The sequence below is a fragment of the Mustela lutreola genome, chromosome 7, assembly GCF_030435805.1.
Source record: "Mustela lutreola isolate mMusLut2 chromosome 7, mMusLut2.pri, whole genome shotgun sequence".
Taxonomy (NCBI): domain Eukaryota; kingdom Metazoa; phylum Chordata; class Mammalia; order Carnivora; family Mustelidae; genus Mustela; species Mustela lutreola.
Genome location: NC_081296.1, coordinates 105,410,972 through 105,430,189, shown reverse-complemented (window position 1 = coordinate 105,430,189; position 19,218 = coordinate 105,410,972). Strand labels below are relative to the sequence as shown.

At 43.8% G+C, this 19,218-nt stretch overlaps 1 protein-coding gene across 11 annotated transcripts in view; it reads left to right on the top strand.

The window, feature by feature from the left end:
* The window catches only part of NIN (ninein), a 98,401-nt gene that overhangs the window by 3,003 nt on the left and 76,180 nt on the right, over positions 1–19,218 (top strand). For 10 of the 11 annotated variants that reach the window (XM_059182062.1, XM_059182061.1, XM_059182060.1 and 7 more), the window contains exons 3-4: positions 5,966–6,169; positions 17,702–17,783. In XM_059182062.1, coding sequence (XP_059038045.1) covers positions 5,987–6,169; positions 17,702–17,783 — 265 coding nt within the window. In that variant the 5' untranslated portion in view covers positions 5,966–5,986. The remainder of the gene's footprint in view (positions 1–5,965; positions 6,170–17,701; positions 17,784–19,218) is intronic. The other variant, XM_059182068.1, reaches the window with a different exon arrangement.

Genomic DNA, 19,218 nt, shown 5'->3' with positions numbered 1-19,218 from the left:
AATATGGCTCAAGAAGTGAAAGTTGTTATGAGCAGTCTCTTTTTTAAGAAAGTAACAAACATGGAGCTCTGTTTTCTGCTTCTCTAATTTTACTTAGTAGCTGATTACAGGTTATTGACTCTACATTGTGCTAGGCTAATGATTTTTTTTTTCCTCCAGCTATCCTGAGTTAAGTACTTGATTGGTAATCCACCTCACTGTTAGGTTTAACAAAAGCTTGGGTTTGGCACATGGTTCAGAATAGTCACATACTAAAATTTTTTTAATGTTTTAGAATAAATGCTAGGAGACGGTCCTTGGTTAAATTCAGTTTAATAGTGTAGTTTAACCAAGGTGGTTATTGTCTTTTAAATATATGTAACGTCATTTTTGTTTCTCTGCAGTGGCATTTAAACTTTTGTGTTGTATCTGTATCCCGTGACTTTATTCCTGGTGATACTCAGGTGCCTGTGGTATCCAGCTAGGAATGAGGTACTGTCGGAGCCCAGAGGAGGCTACCTGACGGGAGTCGTTGTGATTAGCAGCTGTGGTTTCTGGCAGAAATATCCTATATAGATTTGTAAATAGTCGCTTTTTCTATTAAGCTTTCGCTCAACTTGAATTTATTCTTGTCACTATTTCGTTTTATACTGAAATGAATCCAAATGTTAAGAATGGAAATCTTTGCAATTAGAGTGGTTGCATAAAGAGAGAGAGAGAAGAAAAAGAAACATTTTAATTTGATCTTTGGCATTATGAGGCTCCGACTTGCCAAATGGTGAAAGCTAATGGCGTGAATGAAAAGTGTTCCCAGAGCACGGTTTGTCCATGTTGACCACTTTCGTTATAAAGTAACTAAATTAGTCACTTGGTGGTCACTGCCTGGTCTGTGGATCCCCAGCAGCTATGTCTGAACACAAACCTAAAAGCATCTATTGTGATACCCAAGGAAAGCAGCTGAGCCAAGAGGGGCATCCAGACATTCCACATAGCTGTTCAGCTGCTGGACCATCTGGAGGGAAATAAAAGGCCTGGGCTAGGGGCTCTGGCATTGTGCTCATTTATTATTTGGTTTTCCCTTGCCAGACTTTGTCCCTTTTTTACTCCCTCTGGCCCAGAACAGACGTCCCCTTTGGCTGGGGTGCCATTCTTACAAGCTCCTTTCTGTACCCTGCATGCCGGAAAGTTCAGAAGTTCACGTAGCCCCTTCATGGTGGCCTTATGTTGGGGACTTCATTATTCCAGCGGCTCCTCACCTGTGTCTTTCCCAGTCCCAGGTGGTGCTGATTTCATCAGCCAGGGTTGCTGAGTGTCACAGAGTAGCACAGACTGTGATGGACATCCCCATCCAGGTCTACGCATTTTGGCAGCCTTGTTCTGAGTTATTTGGAAGGCAAACGCTCCAGGTAGTTCTCATTATGGGTGCTTATTGGGTGGTAAATGTTTTGATAAATGTCTCTGTGCATCTGCCTCTTATTTAACCGTCCCTAGTTAGAACTCCCAAATACTGTGCACCCTGGCCCTTCTATTCCAGAGGAACTGTGAAGGCTTCTGTCAGTGTGATGGGGAAGGTAGCAGGTGAAGAGAGGCCCCGGCTTGGCGGGGGTGGGGTGGGGAGCTTTATAAAACCGGAATTTTTCTTTGTGATTTGAAGGAGGGTTTGTCACTCAAAACCCAATGTTCTTCATCTCTGAGGAAGATTTCTGTCGCTAGTGGGAGTCCATTAGGCTTTAACTCTGGAAAGCACTGATGGCACAGATTAGACATACTTGAGTATTTTGAGGGAGTAATTTAACAATGATCAATTTCTGGACCAGGCCCGCTGTTGGAAAATACGGGGCTCTTCAGATCATTTTTATTAAAAAAAAAAATGTGTTTCTTCCTTGCCAAAGCTGCTTTGGAAAAAAAGAGTGCTTACTCCATATATCTCTAGTGCCTTATAGACTCTAATTATTCAATAAATGGATTAGAGCCGTGGGCAGGGAGAATCCCCACCCTTCCCCCCCACCCCCACTCCGATTGGGAGGAGTTTGTGGCCATCAGGTTTTCCTGGCGGTTTCTGGTACTCAGTAGTCTAGCTGATTAACACATGAAGGTGGAGATAAGGGATTGGTCTTGATGTCATTTCAGTGGTCCCGTTCCTGTGTTCTGTGTGCATGTGTAGCCCTGAGAGAGGGTCTGATTTAGAGTCAGACCAGAATTCAGATGTCAGTTCCACCCCTGTATTAGCACTCTCTCCTTGGACAAGTTGCTTAATTTCACCAAGCCCCAATGTCTACATCTTAAGTGGGAATGTGAGGTCTACTTTAAAGAATTAAAAGGATTAAATGAGCTCATTTATGTAAAGTACTCAGCATGGGCCAGACTTCTAGTAGATACCCAGAAGTTAAAAAAAAAAAAGTTTCATCTTAAGTCCCAACTGTGTTTCAGCCTTTCTGCTTTTGTTTGATGTTAAATCTATCAGTAATCTGCCTTTAAAGATGGAGGTAGCGCTGAGCCTTACCCATTGCCGTTGACCCACTGTTAGTAGTAGAATATTGTTTATAGTCCTGTTCCCTGCCCTATGCGTTCTCAGCTGTCTGTAAGGCATTCGGCAGCTCCTGCTCTGCTTCCTCGAAGGCAGATCCATGGTTGGTTGACTTTCTTCAGTTTATTCTTCCTTGGTCAGTTGTTTCTATTTTCATGGTTGTTTTCTCAATTCCCCTCTTGTATCAGCTTTCTCTGGGATTATCCTGTCACTTGCTTGCCGTCTTTAACCCCCAGAACAGCCCTTCTAGATGGGTATTATTATTCCTATTTTATAAACAAGGGGACTTGGGAAAGTGTTTTAGTACAGACTCCCCTCCAAAGTCACATCCTATAACCGCCCCCCCAAAACAACACAACAACAACAAAAACCCCAAATGCAGCTGAAGTTTGTGACTCCATTGGCTTAATCACTAACTCCTTAATCCAACTCCAGACGGTTCTGGATGCTATAGTTTGGGAGTGGGTCCTGGCTTCTACTTCTGCTTAGGTACATCTAAGACTGAAAATGCCTTTGAAGAAAGGGTTGGATGGGGGAAGGAGAGGTATGCTTGTGGAAGAAATAGGCATTTCAAAGTCTTTCTGTGCTCATTATGTCACTCTCATCCAGGGGAAGTTTCCGCGCAAGGGATCTCCCTACACTAAGTCAGTCCTTGGTGTTTACTGAGTTTCTGGTGTGAGGAAAAGATTGTACTATTCATTTGGGGGAGTGATATAAAAGAAATGAGTTGTGGACCTTGTCCTGAAGGAAATTTCTGCCAAGCAGGGGGAAAAAATTCTTGCACATGAAATTACTCATGAACATTTGGGGGATAATATCATCCAGTAAAAAGGCATTCTGTGCCAAACGAGATCTGACAACTTGTCACCATATGCAACATCATTTGGATGTTTCCGTATGCTCATTTGTTCCTCAGAGTTGGGACTGTTTTCCCTCTTCAGTCAAAAGAATGTTTTCCAAATCACAGTGTCTTGGGAAGAGGGAAGATGAAATAAAGAGATAAAAAAAAAAAAAAAGCTAAAAAGATTTGCTTTAGCAAAAGTCCAATAACCTCCTGAAGATAGGGCATGATAGCTTATCAGATTCACAGCTATGGATAAGATAGGACTTCTCAATGTGTTAAGAGTTTTATGCCCCTCTTTTATTGGTCTAAATGAACCAATCCCCATGTTTTAAAAATCATTTTAAAAAGAGGAAATGTTAGAATTCTTTCGCTTTTGAGGGTTGGTTTGTTTTTAATATGCAAAATCAAGTGAAAGCAGAATAGACTGCCTTTTATGACATTAGTCAGATTGTAGCCTGGGTAGGGGTGCTGAAGAGGTATGGAAGCCCCGAAAACCCCAGAGCAGCCAGGGGTGTGTGTGTGGTGGTGGTGGTGGGGTTGGTTCTCAGCTCTCAGTTGACAGCAAACTGGCTGACTTGTAAGTGAATCTCACGAGCCAGGCATTGGCCTTGTCTAAATCCCTAACTTTGGTGGCTTTGCATTAACACCTTGGTGTTTCTTTTCTGGTGCTCTCATGTTTATATAGCACTCTCAACTTAATTGTGAAAACATTTGCATGGTGATTAGTTAACCCAACAGACCAACTCTGGGAAGGCAGCCAGAGCCAGCAGCACCTTAGTAATAGAAAAGCTGATAATTAGGAGAAGAACCTCCATCCCACCGCCTCACCCCCAACACACACACCCCCAGACCAGCAGCCTGGACATAAGTGGTGCTCCTTTGCTTTAAGGAGTGACCTCAGGGAAAACCAAGAAGTGGTTGAGCTGTTTGAATCCACCTTGAGTCCATCCAGTTCTGCTGAAACTCTTGGGATGGTCATGGCTCTGGGTGAGCTCGTGATGTTCCAGATGGCTGTCTCGGGGGGGGGGGGGGGGGAGTAGCACTGATGGGTCCTGGGAGCCTCTCTCATTTTCAGTTCTGGCCACATTCCACACCTGAACTTGTGCCTTGCCCATGTTTCTCATCTGCTCTATGAACAAATATCACTTCTAAGTTAGAGAGTTCTCTTACTCAGGGCTTTTATTAGTTAAAGGTGCTGCTTTTAAAACTAGAGTGAGGATTGCCAGAAACTGGGGAAGGGGGTGGTGGGACATGGCTCTGCAGAGGGTATAGTTTCCACTGAGTGAGATGAAACCATGCTAGAGGTCTGCTGTACAGCGGTGCACATAGAGTGAAGAAAGCTGTCCTGCACACATAAAATTTTAAATAAATTTTTGTTAGACTAGGTGTCCTGTTATGTCTTTTTTAGCGTAGTAAAAAACATAATGGCAAGATAAGAATATTTTTGCAAGTGCTGCTTTTTATAGTCCGGGGGCTGGTTCTGAGAGACTGGTTTCAGATGGCTGAGGTCACCCTCTTGAGGCGATGTTGTGTTTGGCTTCCATTGCATCAGGGTGAAGGTAGCTTCCGATGGGCTCATTTCAGGCTTTCGTTGGAAGCCCCACCACATTAAAAATGAATTATTGTGCTAGCAACCCCACCCCTGAAGATTTGGCTGTTAGTATATGAGGGACTGAGAATTTAATGATGTATATTTTTAGCAGAAGTGGTTCTGCGTTAATCTCGAGTCCACATTTCCACTGATCCCACGGAAGGTGGAGAAATGGAAGACGGGTTGGAAGGATGGAAGACAGATGAACCAGGTGTGCAGACAGGAGGTGGTCTGGATGAGGGAGACTCCCTGACACTGTAGGGTTCCTGTGATCAGCAGCTCCTCTGAACCTCCCCATCTGAAAACTGGGAGTAGTGTTTTCTCCTTTCTCTAGGCAACCAGGCATTACCTAAACTCCCGGGGTGCTAAAGTGAGCTTCAGGGAATACTGGTCACACCTCATGTAATTGCTCCAAGGAAGTTAATTGAGCTGCTTTTTGAGGAACTTGTGTAAAAGGCATTGTGTCTCCTATAAACAGGGAGGTGGTTTGCCCGGTGCCTCTCCGGCTGCTTGCCTCCAGGCTGACTGTGATGGGGGGCATGTAGGCTGAACGAAGGGGAACTAGATAGCCGCACCACAGGAGTGGGGTGCTACATCTGGGCAGGTGGTTCACAGCTCGCCTACTTCCGTGGAAGCCTGTGGGTACTACCGGTTAGTTGGAAAAGACTGAGTGTCCGAGGTGGCCTTTCACTGTAAGTCCAGGGCCAGACGAGCTGATAGAGAACTGCTTTCAGTCTTGAGTTTGGGACTGGCCGCTCACCCAAGGACCAGGCAGGAGAGGAGACTCCCTCATTCTGGTAACGCTACCCCACATGACCGAACCTGTGGCTGGGGCCCTGGTGGCAGTGGCCACGGAAGCTCAACTGGCCAGGGCTGGCTCCTGGAGAGCCCCGCAATCTTGCTGGGGGGAGGTTGGGAGGGGCGGCGAGGTGCAGCATTGCCTCTCCTGCCGGCCTCCACCGAGGTCCCGGTCGGCCAGCCCTGGGGGCTGCCACGACCCTGCCCTTATCTCTGTCCCACACAGGTGAGCGCTGTGGGCTATGGGATGGATGAGGTGGGACAGGACCAGCATGAGGCCCGACTCAAGGAGCTGTTCGACAGTTTTGACACCACAGGCACCGGGTCCCTGGGGCAGGAAGAACTCACCGACCTTTGCCACATGTTGAGCTTGGAGGAGGTGGCCCCGGTGCTCCAGGAGACGCTGCTTCAGGACAACCTCTTGGGCAGGGTAAGGTCTGGGGAAGAAGGCAGGTGGATGGAAGTGGGTGCGGCTTCTGTGGGGAGGGAGGGGTGGGTGGGGGGGAGAGGGGCTGTGGCGACCTGCCTCTCACATCCTGGCTGTGTGTGCCCGGAGCTGTTAACCTGATAAACAGAAAAAGAAAATGTAATGGGCGGGACCAGCAGTGTGGTTTGCTTGGGATATGGAGGGCCTGCTTGAATTTGTGCTCTGGAGTGTACGTGTGCCCAGAGCATCTTAAATGAAGGGAGGAAAAGAGGCAGTAGGAGCATGTTTTTCAACTCTTGTTCATGGTGGATCATTTTATGGACTTTGCATTCATCACTGGGGCACAGGGAGGGGACCGAGGTTTTCCTTGAAGAGCAGGAAAACACAGAAAATTGCTACTCATAAAAAAAAAAAAAAAAAAAGGCCCCTTCTCACCTGGTACTCGTTCCTGTGACTTGGTTTACGGGGACAACAGGACTATTTGTTGTCAAATGCAGAAGTTACCACCAGCAGACACTTGCATATCACTGCTGAAGTCGTGCTGGATTTTAAATGAACCTGCCCTGTATTTACTTACCCTCCTGTCATATTTCCTAGGTGAAAGGTTTAATTAATCCTTCACACCCTAGAAGCAATCTGCACAAGAAATAGCTTTATTGGGAGCAAAAGTCAGAGCAGCAAACTGTTCGTCCTTGTTTGGAAGCCTTAGCAATGGGAGATTTGAGGATGAAGTCATTTGCCACCCGCCCCCCCCCCCGTAATGCTTTCAGATGTGTTTTTGTTCTGTCTCAATCCCGGACACCTTGGGGGAGCCAAAGGAGCCAGGGGAGCTGAGTTTCCCACTGTGGTCCTGGGGGAGAAGGCAGAGTACCAAGAGTGGATATGTTTCAGGTCTGATGAGAGCCTGGGAAGAGCTGGTACAACCTGAGGCTTCCTTGGGAGGTTGTCTCCAAGTCAGTGTAAATACACAGCCTTCCGCTAACAGACCGAGACTTGGCAGCACGTTCACGGTGTCCCTCTCCAGATGTTGCCCATCTTTGGGCGCGCTACCCACCCCAACCATTCCGCAAACTAAAGCAGGGGAACAGTTATCGATTGATTTGTTAATGACTTGACACTATCAGCCTTTTTCCATTTGCTATTTGCCTATGAATAATGAATACCTAAGTGGTCTTGAGCCTGATATTTACTTAGTGAGCCAGTGATAAAAGTTAAATAGATAGATGCATGTTGATTTCATGTGGAAGGTCCCTGGGGACTGTCTGGAGAGCAGGGTTGGCATGAATTAATGCACTCCTGTTTGATTTGCATTTTTTGTGAAACTGAAATTATTCTCCTTAGATGATCACATAAACTTGGCCATATGTTGGTAAGATACTGTATATGGTCTAAAATTTTAAATTATAAGGAAAAAAATTCCTTAGAATTTACTGAAGAATTCTAAGCGGTAACACGTTCTTGATCTATTGAGTATGGAGCTTAAGTTGTAAAATTATATATTGTTTCCAATGCCAGTCATCTTTCTTCTCTTTAGATGGTATTTATAGAAAAATTTGTAAGGGTTTGCAGTTTGGTTTCATAAATAAGGAGAAGGAAATAGTAGCATGACAAATCTCAATATATTCAACTATTCAGTAATTCAACAAATAGATATTGAAGGGTCCTGCATGTTAGGCTTTCTGCTAGTCTGTGGGGGTGCAACTTACTTATGTTTTTCATAGATTAAGGTTTTCCACTAAATTGGCTTTTGGGTACAGTAGTATCCAACAGCTTCCTGAAGGCTTAGGGTTTAATTGTATCTTTAAATATTAATGAGTATAATTTCTAAATGAAACAAAACTTTCAAGTTTACCTTTGTTGGAATCAGGCTGAATTAATAATTTTTTTCTTGAAAAAGAAATAAAATAAAAGGCATTGCCCTCGTCAATAAGAATATGAATATTTTCTGGGTTTTTTGTTTTTTTTTTTTTAATTTCCAAATCCATCTGTAAAACTTCCTGGGTTTTTTGGGGTTTTTTTAAGGCCTAATGTTTCTTTTGACAGTTGTTGAGGAGGGTAACTGAAATTGACTCCTTGACTCGCCATTTTCATGCATTTTACTCCCAGGCCATTTACTCCCAAATCAGGTTTCTTTTTTTCTTTCTTTTTTTTTTTAAACTAAAAAAAAAAAAGGATATTTATTTATTTATTTATTTGACCGACAGCGATCACAAGTAGGCAGAGAGGCAGGCAGAGAGGAGGAAGCAGGCTCCCTGCTGAGCAGAGAGCCCAATGCGGGGCTGGATCCCAGGACCCTGGGATCATGACCTGAGCCAACGCAGAGGCTTTAACCCACTGAGCCACCTAGGTACCCCGCCCCCCAAATTGGTTTCAATTCATCTATCTGATCTGGCTTTGTAACTTGAAGTCCTATCCCCCTGAGTTTGGTGCTCACTAGTTAAGGATTTGAAATGCCTGCTGATTGTGGATCACTGATTTGAAGGAAGCAGGACAACAGTGGGTGTTTCCTGCTAGTTATCAAAAGAGCTCTATCCAAATCTTTGTCCTCAGTTAGGCACCTATCAGGTGGGTGGGAGTCCAAGACCCAGGGACTCCTGAAGACACTGAAGAACTTTCAGTCTGGTCAGCTAATGTTTGCCCCGCAGCTGAATAGTCCCTTTGTTTGTTTGTTTTAAAGGTTCTATGTATTTGAGGGAGAGGGCATGAGTGGGAGAGCAAGGGCCAGGGAGGGGAGGAGCAGAGGGAAAGGGAGAAACAGAGTCCCTGCTGTGAGCAGGGAGCCCAGCGTGGGGCTCTGCCCCAGGACCCCAAGATCATGACCCCAGCTGAAGGCACACGCCCAGCTGTCTGAGTACACAGGCATCCCCAGCTGAACAGCCCTGAGAGCAGATACTACAAGCATATAAGAAAACATAACAGCATTAGCTCTTTTATGGAACCATGTTTTCATCTAAGCAACTGATATTGGTCCTAGTGCTTCCTCTTTTTTGTCTTTTATTTTTATTATTTTTTTAAAAATTCAAATTAGTTAATATATAATGTGTATTATTAGCTTCAGGGTAGAGTTTAGGCTGCATCAGTTGCATGAAACACCCACGGCTCATCATATCAGGTGCCCTTCTTAATGCCCATCCCCCCAGTTACTCCATAAACCACCTACTTCCCCTCCTGCGGCCCTCAGTTTGTTCCCTATAGTCAAGAAGAGTCTCTTATGGTTTGCATCTCTCTGTTTTTATTTTATTTTATTTTTCCTTCCCTTCCCCTCTGTTCATCTGCTTTGTCTCTTAAATGTGTCTTTTAAATTAAATGTAGTCATATGCCTCTCTCTTTTATTAGAAATTAGGACATAACTATGATAGTCTACCTTGGTTTTATTGAAGCTGTCGTATCAGTTTTAAAAATGCATTTTCATATATTATATATATATATATATATATATATATATATATATATATATATATAGCAACTTTGAGACATAACAGCTTCCTGGGATTCTAAGGAGTTTCCTTGCTGTGCTCTTTGACGGGAATCTGGACACTGAGGTGCTCCATGCCCTTGGCACACTTTAGAATCTGAACAAGCCACCTGGTAGCAGAACCCACAGCTAACTTCCAAAGAGTCCCATAGGTGTGTGGACTTCGGTCATCAAAGGCACTTTGGAATTTTTAGTGTTAAAATCTTATAGCTTCACAATTATATGATTTAGCTCACTTTTCCTACCTTTCATTTTAAAGTGCTTGGGGGTTCTTTTATGAATATCGTGATTTATTTCATATGGTGGATTTGCTTATTTGTTTCCAGTTCCCTAAAAGCTTTTTAAGATTTCTTTCTCTTATACATATTTTAACCATTTGAAAAGTAAATCAGAATTACAGAAGTACTTTCTGGTTGTGATTATCGGGGCTTGTTCTCCTGTGCAAAATTGTGCTTGATCATCAAATAGTGTCTATTTACAACTACCCCACGTTCATGCTTCTGTTTCATAGTATTGATCTGAGGCTTTTTAAATGCATTGGAGGAAATGGTAGCAAGCATTTCTCATTGCATCTCTTATTAAATGTCTGAAAGTTGCTGTATCTTACTGTTTAACCACCATAGTTTAACCTGAAATGGGGACGGGAGTATTATCTCATTCCCATTTGGTCTTGTGACTCTGTAAACCATCACTCCCTTCCTTTACAATAGTATCCATTTGGGGTTGACTTGAACTCCCAAGGGCCAGCGGTGCTCAGTTATAGACAAGAAGACATTCTTTTTTATTTTTTATTTTTTTTAAGATTTTATTTATTTATTTAACAGAGATCACAAGGAGGCAGAGAGACAGACAGAGAGAGGAGGAAGCAGGCTCCCTGCTGAGCAGAGAGCCCGATGCAGGGCTTGATCCCAGGACCCTGGGATCATGACCTGAGCCGAAGGCAGAGGCTTTAACCCACTGAGACACCCAGGCGCTCCAACAAGAAGACATTCTTTAAAAAAAAAAAAAAAAAAAAAAAAGACATTTTGATTACGAGGCTGCAAGACTTGCTTCTACTCTCTATTAATACTTTGTTGTCAAACTCATTGCAAAATTAACTTCGATTTTGCATGCTGCAAACCTCGAGCCTCTTGGAGCTATTGAGTCTAATGGGAAGCCAGAGCAAGGGGAGGGCTAGAGGTGGGAACAAGTGCGGAAAGGCTGTTCTCTCTGACCTGCTTGATTTCAGTGACGACTGCCTCTTTCTCTAGAGAAAGTATGGTCCAGAACGCCAGTCTGATTTCTGCAGCATCCCACTGATACTCTTATGAGTAGCTTCTTGTTTCGACAGAGGGGACTTACAGTTCTTTAGTGTCTATCACGGAGTTTAGACTTCAGTGTTCATCTGTATGACAGAGAAACCTTGGAACCCAGAATTGGAAAAGTACATTGGCCTGTCCAACTCATTTCAGGCAGCAGCAGGATAGGAACCCAAATTCTCCATCCTTGAATTCAAGTGCATGTCTTCACAGCCTCCTCAGACTCCAAATATAGGCAAGAAAGAATCTCATTCTCCACACCCCACCCCCACCCCCACCCCCATCACCACTAGCACCACATCAAGACAGTATAGGATTAGAGCACAGTCTTTGAAGTCAGCCCCAGATTCAAGTACTGATTTCTTGCCATTTTTAGCCCTATGGGCATGTTATCTTAAGTAGTCTGAGCCTCAATTTCCTCATCTGTATAATGGGAAAAATAATACTCTCTTTACAAAATTGTTTTTTGGTTTTCTTTTTAAGATTTTACTTATTTATTCGACAGAGAGACAGCGGGAGAGAGACAACACAAGCAGGGTGAGTGGGAGAGGGAGAAGCAGACTTCCCACTGAGCAGGGAGCCCAATGCAGGGCTGACCCCAGGACCCTGGGATCATGACCTAGGCTGAAGGCAGAGGCTTAACGACTAAGCCACCCAGGCGGCCCTCTTTACGAGATTGTGATGAGGGTTGAATTGCATTGTGTGTGTCAAAGACTTATCCTAGAGCCAGGCACACAGTTCACTACCATATTCTAGGTCGGCCTATATGCTTCTCTCCTCCCTCCCTCCCTTACATCCCAGAATGGGTCTTTGATAAATAGTGGCATCCCAGGAATGATTTCCTGAGAAAGATCCTAGGCGTGGAGAATGGATTTGCTGGAAATTCTCTTGTGTGGCCGCGTTTTGCATCTGTTTCCATCTGTAGGCAGGGCCCCTTGACTCACTCTTGGAGTGAGTGACCTCAGCGTTTGCTCTAGGTTTGGACTCGCCTTTTTGCCTCTCTTCACGTTGTCTGCAGTCAACGGCTACAATAACCTGAGTGCGTTATTTAGAATCAGACATTTCACAACAATGTCTTTTTTTTTTTTTTTTTAAGATTTTATTTATTTGTCAGGGATAGAGGGAGAGAGAGCGAGCGAGCACAGGCAGACAGAGAGGCAGGCAGAGGCAGAGGGAGAAACAGGCTCCCTGCCGAGCAAGGAGCCTGATGTGGGACTCGATCCCAGGACACTGGGATCATGACCTGAGCGGAAGGCAGCTGCTTAACCAACTGAGCCACCCAGGCGTCCCACAACGATGTCTTTCATTATGAAACTGTGTCTCTTTATCTGTATCCTTTCTCTTTTGCATAATGCTGTACACATCATTTTTCTGCACAGTGACCTTCTGGAGATTTCCATTTTTCTCTTCCTGTGGCAGCTACCCCTTCATGTGTGGAGTGTTCTTTCATCGATTTCCCTTTGTATTAGGAGATCCGAACCTCCTTGGTGTGGTGATAGTTACGCAGGCCTTTGTCTCGTTTAATAAGATCACTTGGTTGAACACTTGGCTTGAGCCTCTCATCCTGGGGCTGTTTGAAGTGCTGCCTGCACACATGTGGAAACTCTATGTATTTCATCTCCATGATTGCAGGAGACAATTTTATGCAACGTTAAGTTCCTTATTCTACTTCCTGTTACAGGGTTTGTGTGTGTGTGCGCGCGCGCGTGTGTGGTTAGAAGTAACGTTTGTTTCTTATGCCATGCTTACTTTCTTTCTTCAGAAAGGCAAATTGTGTTTCTAAAAAAGCATTCGAATAAAATGTGGAGAGGAAAGATGATGAGGTACATTTCTATTAGGCGGGGGTGACACAGGACAAAAAAAAAAATCAGACTTGACTGGTCTTCCTGTTAATTTAGTTTAAATGTCATGTGTGTTTTTAGTCCGTCAGGTAATTTTCCCATTGCTGCAAACTGCCCTTTGAGGCATACAAGATAGAGGAATGCTTGTAAAATGAATGGCAGCAATTATTATTCAAATGAGGGGGGTACCAATCCGGGGAAGCACAGCTTGGAGGCTTGTTACCGCATGAAATTTAATTGGATTGTATATTTGTGAAGATTTCTACATTTTAACATAAGGCAACAGCAAAGCTCCCTTGGAGGAGAAAAATGGTACTTAAAAATTCCAGTTACTGAGCTTAGCGAGCCCACTGGTGCACATTTCTTCACAATAGAGGGCATTTATTAACGTTTGGGTTCTGGGATGTGCCCTCAGGGGCTTTTCCACCACATCAGTATTCATGAGCATTGTCAGAAAATAGCAGTCACCTGCCTCTATGAGCGAATTATCTTCTTGGAAGATGCAGAATTTACTGTTCTCTAAAATGGAGGGTCCAGTGTCTATGTGCCTTTGCAGAAGGAAAAATAGACATCAGTTTAAGACAGTTTTTTTTTAAGTTTGCCATGTTTTCATTTTTGGATTTTTAGGTGTGTGTGTGTGTGTGTGTGTGTGTTGAAGAGGTCCATCAGATAGGCACTGTTGGATTATGAAGAACCTCTGAGTTCATCATGTCTTAGTCTTTTATAGACCCTTTTCCTTGTTAAAAAAAAAAAAAAAATTGTGGCTTATCTAATAGGTCCATTTTGGAAACGGTTTAGCTCTGCCTGGGAATATCTTCGTGAAGCCAAATGTCCCGAAACTGTCCCACGAATTTCAAAGCTCTCACCGGACCCTACCTTCCAGGTGCTATCAGCTTTCCTCTCTTCTGCCCTCCCATAGTTAAGATTCTCTTCCTGCTCTTTTACCCCCTGTCGTCCCAGCACGTTGCTTTAGTGGGGTTTGTGTGGAGGATCTGACCATCAGGAGGGGCACAGGGATTTCCCTGAGATGTCAGACCAGCAGTGAAGCCTGTCTGGGGCAGGCAGGGTTGCCAAGCTTTGAGTCCAGTCAGAAGGCCTGGGTTCTGCAGGTAACCCCAAGGTTTCAAGACGTGAGGTGCCCATCAAGGCACATGCCTTCTTCATGCTCTGTCTCCTCAGTTCTACCGGGAGATGCCTGCCTTGACCGACTCCCGCGGATGTTGTGAGATCCAAATGACCAAATGCCTGGGAAAGATTGAACCAGCAATAACACACCTGGTTCCTCTCATGTGATCCAGGACCCACATTTCATTCGATTTTCTAATAATTGGATCTCTTACCCCATTTACTGACAGTCTTAAAAAAAAAAAAAAAAGAGTTAACCACTGGGGATTACAAACATTTTATTAAAGTTTTACCCTACCAAAGAGGATATGACATGAAATAAGGTTATTCACAATCATTTAAAATCTTCTTGGTCTGTCAGTTACTCATCTGTGTTATAAGAGCCGTTCTCTCAGGATTTACTTGGTGGCACATAATCCTTGCCTCAGCACTAAACAAGCCCAGCCTATTAGGTTTTTGACACCATGACTTTTTAAACAGTTGGTATAGTTTTTAAACCAGGTGTTTTAAGTGTAAAAATAGTGCTGTATTTTTGCTTGAGGGAAGAGAGTTCATGTCTTTCTACTCAATCCCAAGATGTCAGTTGTTACTTCTTGGAGTGGTTACCCCCGAGTACTCCTGTCTCTTGTTTGCTGCTTCTCATCTGTGGTGGGTGGGGAAGCAGGACAACAGAGCTACTAATAAATCAGGTAAAGTGACATAAATAGTTCCTGAGCTGCTTGTGCGGCATAGTCTGTGAGAAGAGTTTGTGGGCTTTCTAGCACCTTCCTCGGCTTTGGACACCACTTGTTTGTGTTCTAGTTGTCTACTCTTGGGTTGTGTGATAAGCAGTCTCTGTATAAATGAGGCTTTACTGGCTCAGAGGCTGGTGTGTTTCTAGGAGGCCTAAATGTCCCTCAGATGTGGTATAACGAAGTCTTGGAAGTTGAATGGGATTAACGTCCAGAGTATATGTACCTTGGTCATTTTTCAGGGTAAGATTGAGGTCCATAGACTCCTGGGCGACCTTCACAGCTCATACTCACTGAATTGAGCTGTGTCAGGACTAGATTCAGAAGGGCTCTTTCTGGTAGCCTCTGCCAAAGCTTAGGCCTTTAGAAGACTCAGCAGAGACCCTTGAGTGAAGCGTAAAGGACTCAAAGTTCTCAAGGCTAGTTACCTTCCTTTTGAAATAGGAGCTCTTTCTGTCCATCTCACAGCTGGGAAGGAGAGACAGTTTTCCTTCAGGCCCTTCCCATCAGTATCCTACAAGCAGAGAAACCCCTAAACTGAGGTCCCTAAACACAGCATGATGAATACGTCTCTCTGATTGGGGGGGCACCTGTCCATGGTGACCGGCTGTCACCATGCCCCCTGGCCATCCTGGTTACTCTCAAGGCTTTGCTTAAAAATGTGGCCATCTGTCTGTACAAGTCGAGGAAGCAGTCATGCTCTATACCGATTGGTAGTAACTAGCATTTACCTATCGGTAATTAACTACACCAAGTGGCTTTACTACCACTTGCTGAGTACCTGTTAGGTCCCTGGAAATTCTAGACACCTCATGTAACTCTCCTTTGGATTTCCTCCTGCCACTGTGAGGGAGGTGTTGTTACAAATCACATGAAATAGGTGCCGTGCACTTGACACGGCGGGTGTCCGGGCTCCCCGTGCCATCTCTGGAAGATGCGCCCTGTGGTGGCATGATCTCGTCACTCTTGTTCGCTAGGATAGTGCCCAGCCCGTAGCAGCTGCCCCACAGATATTTGTTGGATGGGTCATAAACATTGTTAGAGGTGGGGCGCTGAGTCAGCCTCTGCCTTCAGCTCAGGTCGTGATCTCAGGGTCCTGGGATCGAGCCCCACATCGGGCTCTCTGCTCAGCAGGGAGCCTGCTTCCTCCTCTCTCTCTCTCTGCCTACCTCTCTGCCTACTTGTGATTTCTGTCTGTCAAATAAATAAATAAAATCTTTAAAAAAAATTTTTTTTTTAATTGTTAGAGGTCCCCATTTTTACACCTGAGTAAACTAAAGCGCAGAGACGTGAGTTGTTGAGCTACAGCTGGCAGGGTCGGATCCTGGACCCGGCTGGCTCCAGCGCCGAGCCTGTGCTCCTAACCCTCCTACTGCCCACCCTAAGGGGAAGGGATGGTTCTAGTAGGCAGTGGTAAATGCCTGGCAAGTGTCTGAGATGGGAGAGCCCTTGGGTATGTGCTTGCTGTTTGTGAACTGGCTGGTGCTGGGGAGACTGCCTTGCCCTTGGAAACAGGAGCTGGGATGCCCCAGTGCCTGAAGCCCATGCTCAGACTTTGGGGCAGCAGCAGGACTTGGCCCTCTTCCCTCCTGCAGGCTCCTTAGTCATTTGTCCCTTTCAGTCTCTTAACCTTCTGTTGACTGCTGGGCCCTGGTTCTCTAGCGGATGCCCTGCCTCCCTTGATAGATTGCCTTTTTTTTTTTTTTTTTTTTTAAGTGGGAGAGAGGAGGAGGGCAGGGGCAGAAGGAGAAAGAGACTTCCAAACAGACCATCCTCTGAGCACAGAACCTTACACGGGGCTCTATCTCACGACCCTGAGATCCTGACCTGAGCTGAAACCGAGAGTCGGATGCCCAACCCACTGAGCCACCCAGGCCCTCCTGCCTTGACAGATTCTGCTCTGTCTCCACAGAGTATGTTGTTTTTTAGTCTATACTGGCTAAAGGAACATGATTTTAGAAAGTAATGGTAAGTGATGAAAATGGATTTAGTAGAAAAACCACATATACTTGGGGAGAATGTGGTGAATTGTAAGCATATACAATTTTATGATGTAGGAACCTCGATGGACTTCTCTCCCTTGCATCGGTTTGCGTGGATAAGACATGCTTTCCTTTCTCCACTGTTTAGGTAACTGACGAAGTTTGCTGCTTTTCCCAGTATAATTTGGCAGTGTCACTGTCACCTATATTCCAACTTCTAGGCAGTATTTTATAATGATGTCCAAAGAGACCCATAGCAGCACAAATATCAAATCAACTGACTTCTGTATAAATATACTGGCTTCTGTATAAAGAGGTGCCCTGTTATCAAATGAGAAGGAATACCATCTTTCCCTTCTGTCCCCTGGTGAGGTCACATAAATTTAAGTTATAAAAGAATACACTTGGCCGTAAAGAAAATCATGTTACCCCTTCAGCCACAGCCATATCCCAATTCTGAGTAATTCCTCCTTCTATCAAGGTAATTGTGTGTTTAAAAATTCAAGAAAATGCTTCCTAAGGTTCCCTTATTCTTTGTGTTTGCTATTGATTTCTTTTTGTTTATAGAATCACAGGGGCCTTGGGCGATAAATATTATATACCTGCCTCAGGCAAGACTATGCTCAAGTCATCCTGAAACCGTTGCTCATTCTCCTCTAGAATGTCTGAAGAGATGGCATCCTGGGGGCATTGTTACACTGGATCATTTACTTGGGGAGTTTTTCCTAAAATCTCACCTAACCTCTTTCTCTTGTGATCTTGCTCAGAAAAATAAAAGGAGTTGAATTCAAAACACATCTTTTCCTGAGTTTATAAAGAGGGTTTTGCTCTATAGCTTTCCTCCTCAGGGTTGAATAAATATTGATGTTGACTTTAGTGTTTATGATGCTAGGGTGTCAGAAATGATCAGCCCACTTTGCCTTCAGTGCTTTACAGAAATGAAGAAAGGGGAACAAAAGCAAGTTAAGACTCACTTCGAGGCTGTCAGGTTGCTACCTAATGGTTCTGGTACCTTGAAGATGGATTTACTTCCTTAAGGCTGTGGAAACTATTTTGAATTTATTTTTTGCTATTTACTTTTAGGTACATTTTGACCAATTTAAAGAAGCATTAATACTGATCTTGTCTAGAACTCTGTCAAATGAAGAGCACTTTCAAGAACCAGGTAAGGGCCCTGACTCACTTTTCTTTTCTACATTCCCTTTTAAGAATTGTCCAGGGAAGAATCCAGGGACCTTGAAGCATGTCTATGAAAGCTTGGGTGTCTGCCTTTTACAGATCGAACAGTTATTTTCAGTGACTTGTCTTCTGATATTATCCTAAAAGCCTTGCAGCTGTTGAACTCTAAAATGAGGCTTCCCTACCACAACAGTGTATTATGGAAGAAATAATTGGATTGTTCCTAGGCAATATGTCAGATGGAGCGCCTGTAACTCATTCCTGGAATGAGCAGAGTGAAGGCGGACCGTGCCTCCTGCATCCTACTTCCTGTGTTCATGGAAGGATCTGAGTCGGGGGTGGGGGGAGGGGTTTTGCCTGAAAGAAGAGTCATCAATCTAAAGATAATCTTATTTAGTCCTAGTAGGTGGATAACTCTCTGCTATAGACATTATTGCATTATATCATAATTGATAATATCTGTCGCCAGTGATAGTTCTTGTGGGCCATGTTGTTCATTTTCGTATTTTCAGTGTCTAGGAGAATGCTTCACACATAGTAAATATTCAGCAAAGGTTACAAAATAAAGAACTTAACATTACACTTCACTGATTTTTTTTTGAAAGCACCATAGATTATAAGACATTATTTTATGTATCTCTGTAAAGAAACATCTTTTGCCAGTTATATTAGTAAAACACCATTGATTGTAAGATTTATCCTAAAGTCAGTGTTCAAATGTGTGTGGGGGAGGGGGTGTGTGTGTGTGTGTGTGTGTCTGTCTGTCTGTCATAGGATCAGTGAAATATGGTGAATATTTAAAGGAAAGTCTGAACAGGGTTGAAATTTGTATTATAATTCAGTCCAGTTTTATCAAATCATTGATTGTCAGATTTAGGCTAGGGCTTGGCTATAAGGAGCATGAGGGGATTTTGGGGGTGATGAAACTGTTTCATATCTTGATGGTGGTAGTAGTTAGAGATACTAAGAGTTTTTCCAATCCATAGAATTGTGTGCTGAAAGTGAAATACTGTGTGAATTGCACCTCTATAAATCTGCTTTTATTTTTATTTATTTTTTAAAAGATTTTTTATTTATTCATTTTTTTATTTGAGAGAGAAATATCACAAGCAGGCAGAGAGGCAGGCAGAGAGAGAGGGGGAAAATAGGCTCTCCGATGCGGGGCTCGATCTCAGGACTCTGAGATCATGACCCAAGCTGAAGGTAGAGGCTTAACCCTCTGAGCCACCCAGGTGCCCCTATAAACCTGCTTTTAGAAAAGATGACATAAAAATATAATCCAATTTTTGAGATTGAGGAGAACTCATTAACATTTTGTCACTAGAACGACTCAATGTGACCTATTTAGATAAAGCACTTTCATTTCTTCACTGGTGATCTAGTTCTTCACTCTACTTTCTGGAATGGTTAAGATTTGTGTC